General features: G+C 59.2%; 2 protein-coding genes across 2 annotated transcripts; both read right to left on the reverse strand.

Annotated features, from left to right (window-relative positions):
- Positions 1 to 339: 339 nt before the first annotated feature.
- Positions 340 to 6273, reverse strand: ADD2 (adducin 2). The gene is made up of 14 exons (XM_084302236.1): positions 6035 to 6273; positions 5360 to 5498; positions 4963 to 5114; positions 4792 to 4872; positions 4558 to 4707; positions 4327 to 4470; positions 4141 to 4239; positions 3642 to 3818; positions 3292 to 3549; positions 2507 to 2626; positions 2333 to 2422; positions 2093 to 2249; positions 1872 to 1988; positions 340 to 984 (listed from the first exon to the last, which is right to left on the reverse strand). The coding sequence occupies exons 1-14, from the start codon at positions 6215 to 6217 to the stop codon at positions 680 to 682; spliced, it is 2172 nt and encodes a 723-aa protein (XP_084158362.1). The 5' UTR covers positions 6218 to 6273; the 3' UTR covers positions 340 to 679.
- Positions 6274 to 7054: 781 nt separating this feature from the next.
- FIGLA (folliculogenesis specific bHLH transcription factor) lies at positions 7055 to 9773 on the reverse strand (the record flags this gene model as incomplete). Its single annotated transcript, XM_084302334.1, has 3 exons — positions 7055 to 7141; positions 9217 to 9369; positions 9552 to 9773. 3 exons carry the CDS (start codon positions 9771 to 9773, stop codon positions 7055 to 7057), a joined length of 462 nt encoding a protein of 153 aa, XP_084158460.1.
- Positions 9774 to 18484: the final 8711 nt, after the last annotated feature.

The following is an 18484-nucleotide window of genomic DNA, read 5'->3' on the forward strand; positions in this document are numbered from 1 at the left end:
GCGGTGGGGGTTCCCCGAGTGGTGTGAAATCTCGCTGCTCTTCACCAGGCAGCAGCCGTGTGAGACCGTGGCACCAGGAGAAGGGGACTGGAGGCAGCTCTCGAGTCTGGGGGGGGGGGGGGGGGAGATTGCAATCCAGGAAGGAAAGGGCCCCAGCCCCACCACCTCAGCCTCTCCTTCAGGGAGAGCAATCCTCCGGCATCCTGCTCGATCACCCCGGCAGAGAGTTGTGCCGTGGGCGAAGCCAGCGCCAATCCAGCGGAGCTTGAAACAAAAGGTTAACAATAATAATAGTAATTAAAAAAAAAAAAAAAAAGACGACGACACAACACCCTTTTCTTTCTCAAAACCAAGCGTATCCAGGCTGCGCCCCGCGTTGCACAGAGGCTCTACAAGCAGCAGTGGGAAAAAACAAACCCCGTGCCCAGGAAGGAGGAGGGAGTGCTCGTGGGAGCGGGGAGATGGCAGTGGGTATTTCCCCAAGCAGCAAACGGAGGCCACAATCTTTTGAAAGCTCAGTGGCTGCCTCCGAAGTGGGTGTCGGGGGACGAGGGGCCTTGTGCCGGGAGTACCCCGGGAGCCTCCAGGGTTTTTGGCTGCGCCTCGGCCAGACGCATGACGCAGGAGCTGACCAGAGAGATGCTCAGCCACGCCGGCAGTGGGAAGCCTCAGAGAAGACTCAAGATTCGATCTTTTCCTTCTTTTTGCCCTTTTTCAGGAAGGATGGGGTCCGGAATTTCTTCTTCTTCTTGGAGGGCGATTTGGATGGAGAGCCTTCAGGGGAGACGGGGCTGCTGGTCACCGTCTCACTCTTCTCCTTGGGGGCGTCCGTGTCAGGGTTGGCCGGGGTGGTCGTCTGGTCCCCCCCTTTACTCTGGCTTTCCTCAGTGCTCTGCTCTTTCTCCTTCCCATTCACTGCTGGCGGTGGCTCCTTCTCGGTGGTGGAGTCAGCAGGAGCTTGGCTGTCCTCCGCCTTCTTGTCACCTTGGCAAGGGGAAAGGGAGAGGTGAGGGCCAGGGCAGCACTGCTCAACACCACAGAGAGCTATTGAGGCTGGAAGCCAACTTTAAACCCACCCTTTACCCCGGGCAAGAGCAGGATAAGGCCCCTTCAAGCAGAAAGCCCTGGGGCCTGATCCCCTCTTGCTATCAGTGCCACTTCCCTGAGCCTTTCCCCCCCGCAGGACAAGCGGCAGCAGGACAGAGAGCTGGGGCAGAGCTGAGCCCTGCTTCCCGGCCTCGTTGCTACATATAAAAGCATGCAGCAACCAAAAAAATGAGGCAACCCAAGGCATTTCCTCCTGCAGACCCTGAGCGGGGCACTGCGGAACGGGCCGCGGAGAGCAAGGTCCCCCCCGAGCGAGCGGGGAGCGCGGCGAGGCACAAGGCCTCCCCGTACTTACTACGGCGACAAGCACTCAGGGGCAGAGGTAACTCCTTGGGTGAAAGCAACACATGGAGGGAAGAGAAAGGAAGACGTTGCGGACACAGACAGACAGACAGACAGACACCATGAGACACAATGAGACAGCCAGGAGCTGCCCGCCCCCGCGCCCCGACCCACGGAAAAACCGACGTGCGCTGCGATGCCAAAATGCTGCTGGGGTCGGTGCTTTAGGGGGGAGCAGGGAGTGTCCCCCACCACCCCATGAAGACACCAGCAGCCACTGAAATCCTCCGGCTGTGATGCTAAAGGGATGTGGTGGGTCTGGTGCCTTCATGGCACACGTCCCCCCCCAAGCACAGAGACATTTAGATCTGCGTCTCGGGGTGGTTCTGCTGCAGTCCCCCCTTATCCCCCTGCTGGATATCCTGGATGAAGACCCCCTGCTCCTCTCTGCTGGGCTCACGGGTGTTCCCCACCCCACTCACCCTCTGAGGGCTTGGTGGGCGACGGGGCCGGGCTTTTGGCCGGGCTCTGCGGTGCAGACGCCGGGGGTGATTTTTGGGGGGATCCCTGGCTTTCCTCCACCGCTGCATCCTTCTCACCTGCAAGCAGACAGACAGACTTGCCATCTACCTGGTCTGATGGCTGCAGACCCCAAGAGGGCTTTGGGATCTGTGCAGCCCCCATTCCCCTCCCTGGCTCGTACCTTGCAGCCCCAACTTCTTCCTCTCCACCTCTTGCTTGTACTCCTCCAGCTCCTGGTCCGTGAGCTGGCTGAAGGGGTTCGGGGGCTCCGGCTCAGCGGGGGGCTCCTCTCGGGATGCATCTTTGGCCTCCGCATCCCCCAAGTGGCTCTCTGTGGACTGAACCCCCCCCCAGAGTGGTGTCACCCCCCTGGCACAGGGAGGGACCCAGGGCGATGGGGATGAGGGCAGCGGGGACGTACGGGGCTGCGGCTCGTCTCGGCGATCACGCTGGCCAGCAGCTGCGACTGGGGCCCGGCCGACTTCACGTCCTGACGGTTTTGCTCCCGGATCTGTGGACGAGAAGCAGAGAGAGATAGGGAAACACTGCCCCACCACAGCCCCACACCCAGGGAAGTCGGAGCCCCCCCATGTACCTTGTTCCTCATCTCCAGCACCTCCTGTGGGTCCGTGTAGAGGGGCACGAACTGGTTGGGGTTCTCGATGCGGATCGCGGTCCCGCTGCTGCCTTTCTCCACCTCATCTGCTTTCAGCCACTGCAGAAATGGAAAACCCCCATAAATGTGTGGTGTGGAAAGAGCAAACCCCAATAAATGGGTGTCATGGAGGGGAAACCCTGATAAACGCATGGCATGACAACAGTAAACCTCAATAAATGCGTAACATGGAGGGGAAACATTGATAAACGCATGGTATCAAGAGAGTAAACCCTAATAAATGCTTGTTGTGGGGAGGAAATCCTGGTAAGTGCATGGTATGGAGAGAGCAAACCCCAATAAATGCATGTCATGGAGAGGAAACCTTGATAAATGCGTGGCATGAGGAGAATAAACACCAATAAATGCAGGTTGTGGAGAGAAAACATTGATAAAATGTGTGGTTTGGAGAGAGCAAGCCCCAATAAATGCATGCCGTGGAGAGCAAACCCAAAAAAAGCCCCTGCCAAAAAAGCCCCTGGCACTGGCTGCTGGAGGTGGACTTTTAAAACAAAAATTACTCTAGGGCAAATGAAGGAGTTAACCAAAATCATTACATTCAGCATTTCCCACTCCTGGAGGACCCCTAGAGGTTCAAGTGCACCAAATTTCGATGCAATCCCTGCTCCAAGCACCTCCCACCTTCCTTTTTTTTCAGTGCCATCCCCCCCCCCCCCCTAGAGCACGAAGCCAGGACTGTTCCCAAACAACCCCCGGCCCCAGACCGTCGTCTTCGTCCTCTGGCTGCCGGCGCTGCCCTGCTGCTCCTCGGCCACGTTGACCCGCAGGTAGGTGTTGGGGGTGTTGAGCCACCGCGTCTTCTCCTTCTGCTGCTTCTGCGCGTGCTGCCGCAGCGCGGGGACAGGGGCGGCCTCCTCCTCGAAGACGAAGGCCGTCACCGTGGCAGGGATCAGCACGTCGCTTTTGGGTTTGCTCTTCTCTTGCACGAAGGGGTAGCGGTAGGTGTAGCCGGTGCGGTAACCCTGCGAAGCAAAACGGTGTCCAAGGAGGTGTATTTGGGGGGATTTAAGCCATTTTTGCTGGTGGGGGGGGCGAGGGGAAGCAGCATGCTCACCAGGTTGTCCAGCATCCTCATGAGGGCTTCGAATTCGTGCTCGCCCAAGCGGCTCTTCTGCATGGGCCCGAAGGTGCTGCCGGCCCAGCGCACCGAGCCCACCTCGTGGGGCCGGTGCTTGGCGCGCTCCAGCACGATGAGGTTCTCCGCTCCGCCCGCGCTCGCCAGGGCTGACACCTGCGGGGGGACGCGGGGAGAGGCTGCAGGGAGCACAGCACTGAGCGTGTCCACGGGATGGGGCTGAGCGATGGTGGCTGAGACCACGCACAGCTCGGTGCATGGTCCTGGAGCCCTGTGGTGGCAGCAGAGGCTGCGCACAGCTCAGAGCACAAATCAGCAGCACCATGCTGGCTGCAAAAACCCAGCACAGCTCGGTGCACGGTCTCAGTGCCCTGCACTGCACCCAGACACCCGACACTGCTCCGTGCATGGTCCCAGGGCCCTGCAGCAGCAGCAGGGCTGTGCCCAGCTCTGTGCCCCCCCAGGGGCCATCTCTCACCTGCACCTCGCAGGCTGCCTGCAGGTGGAAGATGCTGTAGAAAGCCTCCTCGGCGGTGTCACCCAGCGCCAGCACCCCGTGGTTGCGCAGCACCAGGATCTGCAGCACCAGGCACAGGGGGCATCAGCAGAGCAGCAGGGGTCGGGGAAGGGATCCCCAAAAAAACCAAACAAGCAACAAACCCACCTTGCAGGTGGGGCCGAGGCACTTCTGCAGCTCGACCCGGTCGGCCTCGTCCTCCACCTCCCCACGGAAGTCGAAGTAGGCGATGTCCCCCAGGAGCAGGGCGGCACGGGAGATGGGCAGCACGCCGCAGCGCATGGCCGACACCTGGGGCACAGCGGGCATGGCACGGCACAGCACGGCACAAAATGGCATGGAAAAACACAGCACAGTGCCCCCAGACCCCCCCCTTACCGCCGCAGTGGCCGGCGTGTGCAGGCGGACGATGCAGCGAGTGTCGGGGCGGGCGGCGTAGATGGCAGCGTGCAAGCTGAAGGCACGGGCGTCGGGGGCGAAGCCGGTGTTGCCCTGCTCCACCACATCCCCCAGCACGTTCACCTTGATCTGCAGTGGGGATACGGTGGCTCAGAGCCTGTCACGTCCCTGTCCCCACCCTGAACCCCCCCGGGGAGCTGGGGACATGCTCACCAGGCTGGCTGCCGTCACCTCGCTGCACGCCAGCCCCTGCGGGGCCACCAAGAAATGCTCCTGCTCCTTGCTCACCCGCAGCTGCACAGGGAAAAGAAAGAAACACAGGGAAATAAAATTAAAAACAATAATAAAGAGGAGTGTATTTTGCACGGGGAGGTGGGCACTCACCGTGACGGAGGCGTCCCCCAGCTGCGCCCAGCCATAGAGGTCAAGCAGGCGATGGATGCTGCTCACTTTGCAGCGCATCAGCCGCTCGCCCTTGGCCAGGGCTGGCGCATCAGGGCCATGCAGATCATTGATGGGCGTCACAGAGGCCAGCCCTGGGAAGGGACAACAGGTGACAAAAGGGGACAACGTCATTTGTGCTTTTTTTCCCAACTCCTAGCACCATTTCCCAGCTTTTCTACAAGAAAAAATGACCATTAGGGAGCGTTTTCTTCGCTGAAATCCCACAAACCAAATAAAAACCCTCAAGAACACCAAATGGGTTTCATTTTCCCAAAAACAAAAACAAAACAAAACAAAAAAAAACCTTCCTGTCCCCCTGCCCCACATGCAGCCGTACCCATGGGTGAGGTGGGGAGGACGGCGGGGGACGTGGTGGCCATGAAGTCGGCGATCTGCCGCAGGGCCCAGACATGGGACGAGTTGTTCCCCTTCTTCATCTGCTCCTGGATGAGGCTCTCCAGCTCCTCCCTAAAAGACTGCAGTACCCCGGCCCCACCGGCGTCACAGTCCCCCGGGGAAGGGACACCAGTGCCCGAAAAGGAACCGGCTGGTGGCACTGGGGTGGGGACACCACCAGGTGGGTGGTGGCAGCGCCATGGGCGTGGTGGAAGTGGTGCCACTGGCACGGTGCCATGGTGACGGTGGCACCAAGGGTTTGGTGCCATGGTGACGGTGACCCCCACGGGCTTGATGGCATGGTGACAGTAACACCAGGGACTTGATGGCATGGTGACGGTGACACCATGGGCTTGGTGGCAATGGCACCAGCAGCTCCGTGCCACAACAGTGGTGGCACCACCAGCTTGGCAGGGGCACCATGGAGATGGTGGCACCACCAGCTCGGTGGCACGGTGCCACCAGCCCCACAGGCTTGGTGGCAGCGATGTCACCACCGTGGTGGCACCAGCAGAAGGGTGGGGACGTGCCCTGAGCCATCATGGGGTGGCTGTCGCTTTGGGGAAGGGGGGACAGGGACAGGACGGGGGGGACGGATGGGGACATGGCCACCCACCGGGCTCTGTAGGATCATGGTGACCCGCTTCTTCTGCTCCATCATGTTGAAGTCCTGCCGCAGGTCGGCTGCCATGTTGCGCTCCCGCAGGTATTCGGGGTCCCCCTCAGCAAAGCGGTCGAAATATCGGGGTCCCGGGGCGGGGGGTGAGGGCAGGGGCTCGGGGCTGGCGGCCGTGCTCATCCTGGCGGCCCTGCGGAGGGTTTTGGGTTCCCAATCTCCACCCAAATCACCCCCGCACCCCGACCCCACATCTCCCTCAAAAAGCTTCCCCGTGGCGAGCGCTTCCCAAAACAGGGGCCGTGAAGAAATGGGGTGAGAACAGCCCCGCCTGCGCCCCGCTGATAAGCCCTGGGTGGCCCCCGCCCTGCCGGCACCACACCGGGCCCTCGATGTGACAGGGACATCGGGGGGGGGGGGGGCAGCTGAGCACGGGCAGCTCAGTGCACCCATGGGTGCCACGGCACCAAACGGAGCCCCCAAGCCCCCGCAGCATCCACCCTTTTATTTTATATATATATATATATATATATATATATATATATATATATATATATATATATATATTTTTTAGAGGAAGACACAAGAAAGGGGAGATGGCAGCAGGTGGGTGACCACAGAGCCCAAACCCCCAGCGCTGCCCCCCCCCCCCAGCACCTCGCTGCTGTGTTTTAAAGGAGATATTTTGGCACCCATGCACCCCCCCACCCCCGAAATAAAATAAAATAAAATAACATAAAAGCATCGTCCACGCCAAGCATCAACGCATGCCTGCTGCCCAAAGCCAGGCTGCTGCCTGCACCCCCAAATCCTAGGGGGGGGGGGGGGGGGGCTGCTCTTCCCCCACCCCCAAATCCCCATTTTTGGGGCATTACTCCCCAAAAAAGATGTTTTTAGCCGAGCCCGCTGCCCCCACACAACCCCCCCACGCCACCAACCTGCAGCAAACCTCCTCCAGGAGCCGCTCCTAGGCTGAAAATCCAGGGGGGGCCCCTCGGTGGCCCCCACCCCAGCGCAGACTTAGGGGGTGGGGGGGTGGCGAGCGGCAGCTCCGAGCTCCTGGGTCCCCCCAAAATCCTCCTGGGCATCCACGCGCGATCGTGGCCGCTGGGTGGGAGGGGGCAGAAGCGCATCATTTGCTATGGAGGGGGGGGGGGAATGGGGCTGGGCCCCCCCCGCAGCATCGCCCCCGCCCGCGCCGCACCCAGCGCCGCTGCGGCAGCCGCAGAGCCCTGCGCTGGGGATGGAGGATGGGGGGGGGGGGCTGGAAAATGGGTGATTCCCGGGGGGGGGCACAGCCCTGTAACCCCCCCATCATCACCAGGGGATGGATGGGGATGGGGGGCACCCCACCAGGTTGTGCAGGAGGATGGGGGTTGTGGGGGGGGGGGGCAGGCCTGCATCCCCCCCCTTGTTGTATCCGCCAGCATCCAGACAAAAGAAATGAGAAAATTGGGGGGGGAAGGGCGAGGCGAACGCAGGTGCCCCCCCCCCCCCAATAGCAGGTGAACCCCCCCCCCCCCCCCCAACACCGCTGCTTCCCCCCACCCCCTAATTAGGGCCCAAATCCCCCCTCCCACAGCATCCCCCCCAAGCGACCCCTCCCTTCCCATTCCTCGGGAGGGGGGGTCCAAGCAGGTGTACGCCCCCCCACACCCCAAATCCCCCCCCCCATACCCCAAACCCGGGATGCAGGGGGCTGCAGCGCCTCACCCAGCTCCTCACAGCATCCTCCCACGGGTGACAGCCCCGGGTGGGGGGGGCCCCGTCCCCCCCCCGCGCCCCCGGTCCCCTCTCGCCAGCCTCCAGCGCCACCAGCGCTGACAAAGGCCACCTCCCTGCGCCAGCCGAGCTCCCTCTGCTGCCACAACCCCAAAATAGCCCTGGGGAAGGAGGGGGGGGACACCTGGAGGGGGGAGGACCCACGCAGGAAAATTCAATTTTTGCAATAAAACAGCCGGGGAGGGGCAAGAAGACAAAGCCAGGCTTCTGCCACCCCAAAAAAATCAGGATTTATTTTGGAGATTAATTAGGGGTGGGGTTAATGAGCCCTGCTACCTGAGCACGGTGCTAGCTCCTAATTATATTTTAATGAGCAATTACACCTGTCGCCCCCCACTCCTCCCCCAGCAGCACTGTGGGGACACCAACGCCCCAGCGCAGGGGGGCAGCTCAGTTTCACGGAAAGCACCGGGGGGGGTTGGAGCCATCCCAGCTCTGGAACCCCAAAATCTGTGCTGGGGCATCTCCACATCCCTTGCAGATCTCCGCAGGACACCCCCAAATTTATATTTTAGGGGTTGGTTGGAAGCACCTTAAAAAGAAGGAAATATATTTAAAGAAATACATTTTTCCATTATTTTGGAGCAACTGGAATATTTGGGGGGAGGCTGATTTTAAGCAAATCCTTATTTCTGCAGACAGAAATTGGATGTTTTTGAACTCAACACAAATGGGGGGCTCCCTGCAAGCCCCCTGGGTGCTGCCACTCCCCCACCATGGGACACCCACCCTTGGGGAACCCCAAAACCATCACCCCCCCCTCCAGTTTCTTCCCATGGCCCAACTCACCAGCTCCCCGCTCTCCTGTGATGGCCCCAAGCAGGTTTGGGACATGGGGGGACCCCACAGACACGGGGGGGCAGCAGGGGGCCAGCCCCCCCCCAGCAGCACCCCTCCACTGTCACCGAGCTCCTGCACCACTCCATCCTCCTGCTGCTGGGGTCACCAGGATAATGGGGTGAAAAGACGAAGAACAGGGGGGAAAAAAAAAAAAAAAAAAAAGGTGAAGTTTGGACAGGGGAAGGAAAACTACAGGTGCACCCCCAAAATAAAGGATCCCTGCAAAAATTTAAGGATTTTCATCTGGAAGTAGTAACTGTAGGATTTGGGGATGTTTTGTGGGGGTTAGGCTGCCCAGAGCAACCCCAAAGCCACCTGCTAAATGAAACCCCAAAGAGACAATTTTAAATAAAACCCAATTTTAAGCAAAGACCTCCCCCCCGCAAAAAAAAAAAAAAAAAAAAAAATCAAACAAAGCCCCCCCCAAAAAGGCCAACCTCAAACAAAACCCCAAATAAGCAATTTTTAAATGCACTCACTCCCCAAAACCTAAAAATTAACCCCTCCCAGCTGCACCCCTGAAGTCACCCCCACAGATTTGGGGGGGGGGGGGGTCCCACCTGCAGGCCCCCCGTGTCCTGCAGGACCCCCCGCAGCAGGCGGATGTACTCAGCGGCGGCCTTGAGCGTGTCCACCTTGCTGGGCTTGCGGTCGCGGGGCACGAGGGGCACAAGGGCCTTGAGTGCCGAGAACCCGCTGTTGAGGTTTTTGATCTATAGGGGAAAAAAAAAATGGGGGGGGTGACCCCCCTTTTTATTTTTGGGGTTGCCCATTTGGATGGAAAACACACCCCCATTCCTCAGCATCCCCAAGTGTCACCGCTCTGTTTGGATCAATCTGCTTTGAATTTTGGGGTGGGGGATGAGGTGTTTTTTTTTGGGGGGGGGGACCTCACCCGCTCACGTTCCTTGGCGTTGGCCGCCTGCCGCCGCTCCAGGACCCCCGCCAGGTCCCCCTCTGCCTCGAAGCCCCCCGTGGGGCCGCGGCGCAGGCGGATGATGGGGGCCACGCAGGGCAGGGGGCCGTGGCGCTGGCTCAGCACCGTGCCCAGCACCTCGGGGGGCGGCGTGGTCAGCAGGACCCCCGGCCCCCCCGCTGCCCCGCTCTCCTCCCCCATAACCAGGAAAAAGGGGAACTGGTGCCTGCACACAACACAACCACCTACTGAAAATACCCTCAAAAGGCCCAAAATTCCCTTAAATACACCCCCCACCTAACGGGTTGCACCTGGTGCCCAGCTGTGGCTAACGAGTGGGGTGGGGGAGCTGCTTTGCCCAAGTTAATTCTGGTTTTGGGACAGTCCAAGATCACCCCTCGGCCCCAAAGTGGCCTGTTAAATAGGGAGTGACCCCAAGGCTCCAGTATTTGGGGGCTTTACGTTGGGGGGCTCTCTCGCAAACAGGAGATGGGAGGGGGCAACACTGGAGAAAATATCCGGGGTTTGGTGGTGTCCCTGAAAAACCCCAAACCCTAAAACCTTAGGGTTGTGCGGTGTGACCCCAAAACACCCCCAAAAAAACACCCCTGAGGCATTGGGGCCTAGCAGTGGATGAGCCCCGCTGCGCCAGGGATGGGTGGTCGCTGCCCAAAAGGGAGAAATGGGGGTTTTGGAGGTCTCATGTCCCCAGAAATGCAGGAATAGGTTTTTTTATTATTACTAGGGGTGGCAATAAAAACGTGCGTGGTGTGATGAGCGGGAGGCAGGTCTCGCTAGATGGCAGTGTTGGTCCTCACAGCCGCCTCCTGAGCCCGAGGGCTGCTGGAAAATGGGGAAAATTCCCATTTGGGGTGAGCCCACAGCATCCCCGGGGACAGAGATCCCCTAAACCCAACCACGCCAGTGGGGACGGGGCTTCGAGCCCCCGGATCTCCCCTGCTGGTGCAGGCACGGGGAGGTTTTGGGGTGTGCTTGTGCCATGGGATGCCCCAGGGACACGAGGGGATCAAGGATGGGGTGAGGGATGACGTTGCGAGACTCACGAAGTCCACATTTATTAGGGCTCGGGATGATTAGGCGTCATTTATTAGGGTCACAGTTATTAGGGCCATGGTTATAGGGGGTCATGGTTACTGGGAGTAATGGTTTGGAGGGACACTGCTACTTGGGGTCATGGATATTGGGGTCATGGTTGTTGGGGTCACAGTTAGGAGGCATTGACAGTTAGTAGGAGTCACGGTCAGTAAGAGTCACAGTTAGTAGGGAATTTTTTATTGGGGTCATGGTTATTAGGGGCTACTTCTTAAGGGTCACAGTTATTGGGGCTGTGGGTATAGGAGGGTCGGGGTTATTGGGGGTCAGGATTATTGGGGGCAATGGTTATAGGGGGTCATGGTTTGGGGGGGGTCAGGATTTGGGGGGGGTCAGTTATTGGGGGTTATGTGGATATTGGGGGTCACAGATATAGGGGGTCATGGATATTGGGGGACAGGGTTATTAGGGCCATGGTTATAAGGCGGTCATGGTTTTGAGGGAGTCACCGTTATTAAGAGTCACAGTTACTAGGGGTGATGTTATTGGGGTCGTGGTTCTCAGGGGGTCACAGTTATTAGGGGTTGCATTTATTGGGGGACATGATTATTAGGGGACATGGGTTTTAGGGGCTTATTGGGGTCACAGATGTCAGGGACATACCTATTAGCAGCCACAACTATTAGGGGCCCTGGTTATTGGGGCTCACTCACAACATGGGGTGACCTCAAGTGACCAGCACAGGGCTCCTCCTGCCCCGGGGAGCTCAGCCCCCAAAAATCAAAGGGTCCTGAACAATCCTTGGCCCACAGCTTGCTCGGGAATTTCTCAGACCCCATAAGGGAGCCAGCCTCGGGTCTATGATCCCCAGGGGCCACCACACCCCCAAGCACAGCGTCCATCCCGTCCCACCGGCCCTGCTGCCCGCCAGGGGCTGACATTTGCTGTTATCACGAGACTGGAAAATTACCCGGAGGTTTCTAATTACCCTCGCCAGAAAGGTCAGCAGAAAGAGGAAGGTGAGCGCCGGGGCCGTATCCTGCAGCAGGGCAGCTGCTGACACACGATTAGCACCATCTGCCCTGGCACGGCCCCAAACGTCATCCAAGGGAGGGCACAGCCCGTCAGGGAGGAGCCCAATCCCCACCCGGGTGCCCGATCCCGAGGGATTTGTGGCCTCGTGCTGGCCCCGTGGTGCCCGGGGGCTGCGGGCTGGATCCTGCCTCGTGCTCGTCTTTTGGGAGCTGGGGCTGCTGCGTCCCCACCCGGCCTCCACCCCGAGCCTCAACACCACGTGGCCTCCGTTCCCTTGTGCCTTCGGGTTGAAAATGCCTCCATCAAGCCATCAGAGGGGGGCTTTGTGGGACGGGGGCTGACAAAATCCCCTTAACGGCCCCTTTGGGAAGCCGGTGGCACGTCCCAGCATGGTGTGGAGGTGAAAATCCCCCTGGGACCCAATGGGGCCGTGCTGCGCCCTGCTCGCTGCTCGCTCGGGGCACCACGGCCGGTCGTCCCGGAGCCTTCTGAAAAATCTTTATGATGGTGTAAATGCTGCTCCTCTGCCTCTGCCCCTGCTTGCGGGGTGATAACCCCATCAGCATCCCCCCGGGGTCCCTCTGGGGACCGTTTGGGGACCGGCCGTGGTTGTGCCCGGCTTTGGCTCAGTTGCAACACGACATCAGGGCACATTTTCCCCAGTGTGAGAAAAATCTCATTTTTCTTCAGACAGGATCTTCTGTGAAGCTTTTTTATTCACGATTGCAATGGCGGGCGTCCTGTCAAGCAGGAGCACATTTTAGTAAACAAATCCTAACCTTTTATTCCCTATTACCCCACGCCTGATTGCCTCTCCTGTTTCCTCATTGTCCGAGTACTACAGGTTCACAAGCTACTCGACACTCCTCTATACCATATGCGTACTTTTTTTTTTTTTTTAACCCTTTAATTTCTCCTTTCTTATGTTTTGAGAACTTGTGATCGTGGTTTTACCGTTCTCACACTGCTCAGCCTGTTTTTCTCAAGCTTCTACCTTGTTTCGGAACAGCGAGGCCTTCTCCTGTCCACTTATCTACTTAGCATTTCTCCTGGTTATGGCTACACAACTAGCCTGGAATACAGAAAAGTAATTCTCTGCTGCAAACACACAGCTTAGTTTCTCACACCAGGGAAGGAGCCTGGAAGTCACTTTTCCAAATTTTTTTCAGCACACGGCAGCCCCAATTCCTCACCCACGGGCAGCTCCGGTCCCTGGGGCCAGGGGAAATTCGGGTGGCGATAAGGTGAATCACAACAACTTTATCAACTCATGCAGGCAAAGCCTGCTGCCCTAAAGGGCATCCTGCCATCACAGCCATAAAGCCACCACCGTAGGTGCCGTGGTGATAGCCGTATCAGCGGCCCACAGCGCCTTATCTCAGCCCCATACGGCCCAGCTCCGGGAAGAGCCGTGGAGCTCCCATCCCGACAGGAGCTCTGCAGGAGCTGCTTGGGAGAAACCTGGGCAAAGATTCACATGGGGAAGCCCGGGGCTGGCTTTGGGGGAGCCTTCAGCTGCACAGGCTCGGGTTTGGGGCTGGCTCCCAGCACAGCGCCCGGTCCCCTGCCACCCACCAAAGCTGGGTCCTGTGCAGGATCGGTCCTGGCCTCACAACCCCGAATGCTCTGAATTATCCCTGAATTATCCCATCAGGGGTAGTAACAGGGTTTGTCAGGTGAAGGGACAATGGGGATTAAGTGGGGTGGAGACAGTAGGGGATGCTTTAGGGTCACTCAGCTCCCCGTGACCTGGCTTTTTGTGCAATGGGGTGAGGCAAAACGCAGCCCATAAAATAAAAATCCATGCAAGGAGGCGAAAACCCACGGGGATGTGCTGGGAAAGGGGGGTCCTGCCCCTGGCCAGCTCACTGCCCCCCCCATCACGTTTTGCTTTTCCTCGACACTTGCCGTGTGGACGTGCCAGGAGCAGCACTGTCACGCCGCCAGCGCCCAGGACTTGGTTCCAGCTCCTCCGCAGCAGCAGCAGCGGGGCCCGAACAAAGGCGGCTCTGTCCTCCCCTGCGGGAAGAAGCCTTTCTGTGTCAGTGAACTAAAAGCCGCGCTCAGGAGGGGCCCTTCGGCTTCCCCCTCCTCCCGCACGGCGGTTTGGGGGAGATAAAAGGGTTTTCTGTAATGCAAAAGCCTTGCCAAAAAGCCCCGGTGGGAGTTGGGTCTGCTCAGGGAGAAGTTGGAGTGGCTGCGGAGAGCACGGCCGGGTTGTGCTGGGTGCTGCTCCAGCGGGGCTGTCCCCAGGGGCCACATGGGGTGGGGTGGGATGGGATGGGATGGGGATGGAAAAAGGAATGGTAGGGGATGGTGATGAATGGGGACGGGATGGGGATGAGAGTGGATAGGGTTGGGCATGAGGACAGGGATGGGAATAGATGAGGATGGGGGTGGGGATGAGGATGGGAACAGGATGGGGACAGGATGAGGATGGGGACAGGGACAAGGACAGGGATGGGGATGGGATGGATGGGGATGGGGATAAATGGAGATGGGATCAGGATAGGGATGGGGATGGATGGGGCTCAGCTCTGCTGCACTCTCCCCAGCTGGCACTTCACCTTACAAAGGGAAGGTGCCAGGCCCAGTGCAGATCTGGGGCTGGCTTTAACCTTTGCCATGTCTGGGTGGTGCCTGAGCCCACCTGCAAATCCTGCTTCCCTGTGATCAGGGAACCTCAGGCAAGAAACAAGCCCCATCCCTTCTCCAGCTGCAGCACCAGAGCTGCAATTATGCCATAGAGCAGGCATCACCTTTGGGACACCCTAGAAGCTGATTTCTGGGTCCCTCGAACACCACCTTACTCCTGCCTCCCTCTGCCTGCTGCACCGTGAGTGGGTGCTGGAGGGGTCCTGCAGCACCGTGGGGACATCCCCAGTGGGAACGGGGAGAAAAGAGGCCACGAGGCTGGGAAACCCAGGGAGCGCAGCGCGCTGCCTGCCTCCCCTCCTCCCCAAAGGTATTTTCTGCCTTGCCCTTCCCTCTGCATGGCCGGGCAGGAAAATCGCGCTGCTCGCTGCACGCCTGGGTTACTGCGGGGAGCGATTTCTTCCGCTCGGCTGTGGCGGCCGGTGCTGCCCTCCCTCCCGCTTCGTTAATCCCCGTTGGATAGAATTAAGGAGCGCATCAGCCCTAAACCTCTTTGCTCGCCAGCTCCTCTTCCGGGAGCGGGGAGCGGGGCCGTGCATGCCCGCGGTCACGTAGGGACGGAGCACGGGGCCGCGGGCTGGGGACGGCTGCTGCGGCTGCTCTGTCCTCCCCTGGCACCCCAGCATCTCTCCCTGCCTGCATCCCACCTGAAAAGCCCCCCCGAGAAGCCGAGGGGCTGCCACAGGGCGGTGCGGGGTGTTCTTGTTAGAGCCGCATGGGCGGACACATGCCCTCGCCCCGCATGCACACGTGCACGCACGCACACGTGCAAACCCCATCTCCCAGCTGCTGCATCACCTGCGGGGTGTTAGCAGGACCCAGGCTGCCCCGGCATGGTTTGGGGCTCACCCTACAAATACCCCCTTGCAAGCACATCTTGCAAAAATAAAATAAAATAAAAGGGAGAGGACTGATCAGTAAAACCACAACGAAAATCAGGGCAGCCTGCAATGTCACCACACCGTCCCCGCTGCCACGGGGCTGGCCGGTGACACAGCCTCTATTTCTGGCCGTGCAAACAGGTGTGACACCCGGTGACCCACTCGATGCGGCCGCCGTGACAATGACGCCCAGCCCACGAGCCACCGGCGTGCCCTCCAGAAGCCCCCAGGGGACCGGGCATCCCCAAGCGACCCCGTCCTGGAGAGCTGCATCCCTGCACCGGCAACACCCGGCTGGGATTTGGGGCACGCGGCAGGAGCCGCCCCGAGCTGCTCCCCGGCTCCATCACCCCCTCTCCATTATTTTGCGTGGGATTAAAGCCACGGCTGCTAAAATCCTGTATTTATCCCCACAGTGCCCAGCCAATGACCTGGGTGCTGGCGCGCAGGGCTGGGGATCAGAGATGATAAAGCTGCCTCTTGCCCCCCGCTCCCCGCAAAGCAAAAGGCGCCCGGTGCCACCACGCAGGGGGGCACGATGGCGGCGGCGAGCGGGAAGGGCTGCGCTCAGGTAAGGGGATTTTATCCCCGGCTTTGTGGGGTTTTGTGGTTTTTTTTTAAGCCTCGGGACTGGCCGCGATGTCCGTGGCATGAAGGGTGCGAGGCTGCTTCAGGCGGCTTCCTCCCATCAGAGGAACTGAGCCCACGCCGCTGGGCAACGCTCCACGAAGCCCTGATTCCAAAGAATTTGGGTAGGGTGGAGCTGACACAGCTGTGAGATTTGTGGCGATTTTCAGCACAGTGTGAATTCGAGGAAGGCACGTGATTGCGTGACAGCAGAGCGCTCTCCCCCCACGCCTGGGGAGACTGCAATGTTTTTCCTTGCAGCGGGAGGATGCTGGGCTCAGCGTTTCTGGAGTTTTGTGGAAGGTGTTTTGTTTTGTTTTGTTTTGCTTTTGTTTTTGTTTTTGTTTTTCCTGGTGTTTTGATATCATTGCAGCTGGAAACGTTAAAAAAAAAAAAAAAAAAGAAAAAAAAAGAAAAGGGAGCCCTTGGTGCTGCCCAAAGGAGGTGGGGGCAGGGCTTGGGGCTTTGCCCCGAGCCCCTCTGGGGTTGTGGTGCTGGTGGAAAACAAGCCAAAGGCTCCTCAACCCTTCCCTATGCTCTCTGACTGCTTCCAGCCTGTTTTTTTTTTGGAGCTGCCCAAACCAAGTTGGGTTTGGAGCCCCCCGGCCCCTGCCCACACTGCCAGGCCGCTGTGCAGCTCCTGAGGCAGCGAGGAAGGCTCAGGGGAGGGCATCCACACGTGGCTTTGGTCTCCCAACATCGATGCTGAGCACCAGGTGCTGGGCAGGGTGAGCGGGTTGGGACCTGCCCGTGGGAATCCCTGCGGGTTGAGCAACAGCAGCGCCTCCGACCCCCCCAAGGGGTGCTGGGGACTCCTCGTGGTGGTCTCCAGCGCTTTGCCCAGCCAGGGGCACTTTGAATTTTATCAAACCTGCAGGGAAAAAAAAAAAAACGGGGATGGTTTTGAGCACCGAAGCCCTACAAGAGAGGGGCTCACATCCTCACACCCACCTTTGGTCCCCAGGGTGCCACCAGCCAGGCCAAAGGGATGCTCCCCTGGGAGACACTGGGTCCCCAGCGTGGCACAGGCCGGGTTTGGTGACAACACCAGGCCTGGTTGGGAAAGTTTCGGGCACTGGGGCCGTTCGTCTGGGGGCGGCGTGACTCACGGCCCCGTGGCCCTGCCGGGACTTTTGACCTGCAGGAGGTGCCAGGATTGGGGCCGCACCCTTCTGCAACCCCAGGAGCAGAGCCAGGATCCCTCTGGGGTGAGGGGCTGCTGGATTTCTCAGTGAATTCGGCCACGCCAGCTTCAGAGGGGCACAAGAAAATCCTGCTTATGGGTCCAGCATCCTTCCTGCACCACCTCCAGCTTTGGGGGACCTTCCTGAGGCTTTGGGGACTGCGATGCTCAGAGGCAGCAGCTCTGATCCACACTCCCCCCATCACATCTGGGGGCAGCAGCACCTTTCTCAGCCCCTTGTTGGGCAAATTGCATTTTCTGGTGCTGAGACAGCCTCAGCTCCCCGTCCCTTACAGCAGCCCCTGCTCCCCATCTCCTACAGCAGCCCCCTATAGAAACCCTCCCAGGCTTGCACCCAAAGGTGGGAGAGACAGAAAAGAACCAGAGAAGGGCGAAACACGTGCGAAAGTTCAAGGCTGGCAGCTAAATCTCCTCCAATTTACTGTGCCACCCCAAAACAAAAAGCTCGGCCCCGTTCGGCCGCACAGCACCAGCCACGAGCAGCCCCGGCCCCCTTGGGGACCACCCGCAGCTGGAGCTTTTTGGCGCCGGCGGTGGGAATTTGGACATGAGCACCAGCAGGATGGATGGACGGATGGATGGACAGATGGACAGATTTCCACCAGCACGGCCAGGGCTGCCCAGAAAGCTGAGCTATTGGACTGGTTTTCTATTTCCAGCCCCAGAAGAGTTGGGTTGGGCGCCAGCGAGTTGAAGCTTTCCAAGGTGAACAAATGGCAAATGGTCCCTGCTGGCACTGCCCCGGCCGGGGTTTCCTTTTGGGACAGGACGCGTGGCGTGCGCGGCGAGCAAGACGGTGGAAACTATGCGGGTGAATCACGGGGCAGGATTAGTGCCGGCTCCTGGATTAGCCGTGGCCACCGCGTGCCGCCCGCGCTCCCCGTCCGTGCCTCAGTTTCCCCAGGATAAAGCAGCAAAGAGCTGATTCAACGCAGCCTCCTTTGGCGGGATCCTGCCTTCCTCCGGAGCGAGCGCACTGCCTTCGCCACGGTTATTTTAGGAATGGCATTAGGGGAATCGTCAGGGAGCGCGGCACTGAAACACTGCCAGATTCCCACCAGCCGGCTCTAAAGGATGGAGATTGGGATTTCGAGATTTGCGGTGTCAAAGGAATCGTGAGCCACGGTGGAAAATTCACTTTACAAACTCAACAGAAAACACTGTTTGGAGACAGGCGCGGGGCAGAGACCGGCCCCGGCTTCATGCGCAAAGAAATTCCCGTGCTGCCCTCACGGCCGGTTTGGGGGAGGTTGGGACTGGGGAAGGCAAAAGTTTGGGGAGTTTGGGGGCAGGGCAGATGGCAGCTGGGCTTCTGATTTTGCACGTAGAGCCTCTTCCTTCGTAAAACACGTGAAAGAAAAAAAAAAAAAAAAAGCAGACAGATGTGCCTCGCTATTTTTAGGCTTGGCGACGCTTGCGTTTCGGCTTAACCACGGAGAATTCGGGTCTTTAGCGGA

Source organism: Netta rufina, assembly GCF_964035555.1.
Source record: "Netta rufina genome assembly, chromosome: 27".
Classification (NCBI taxonomy): Eukaryota; Metazoa; Chordata; class Aves; order Anseriformes; family Anatidae; genus Netta; species Netta rufina.

Excerpts from the sequence above, each read along its gene's own strand:
- ADD2 (XM_084302236.1), bottom strand. The coding sequence starts at position 6,217 with ATGAGCACGGCCGCCAGCCCCGAGCCCCTGCCCTCACCCCCCGCCCCG. Across the intron at positions 5,115-5,359 it reads CCTCCCCACCTCACCCATGG|GGCTGGCCTCTGTGACGCCC; the intron begins GTACGGCTGCAT and ends GTCCCTTCCCAG. Across the intron at positions 3,550-3,641 it reads TGAGGATGCTGGACAACCTG|GGTTACCGCACCGGCTACAC; the intron begins GTGAGCATGCTG and ends TTTGCTTCGCAG.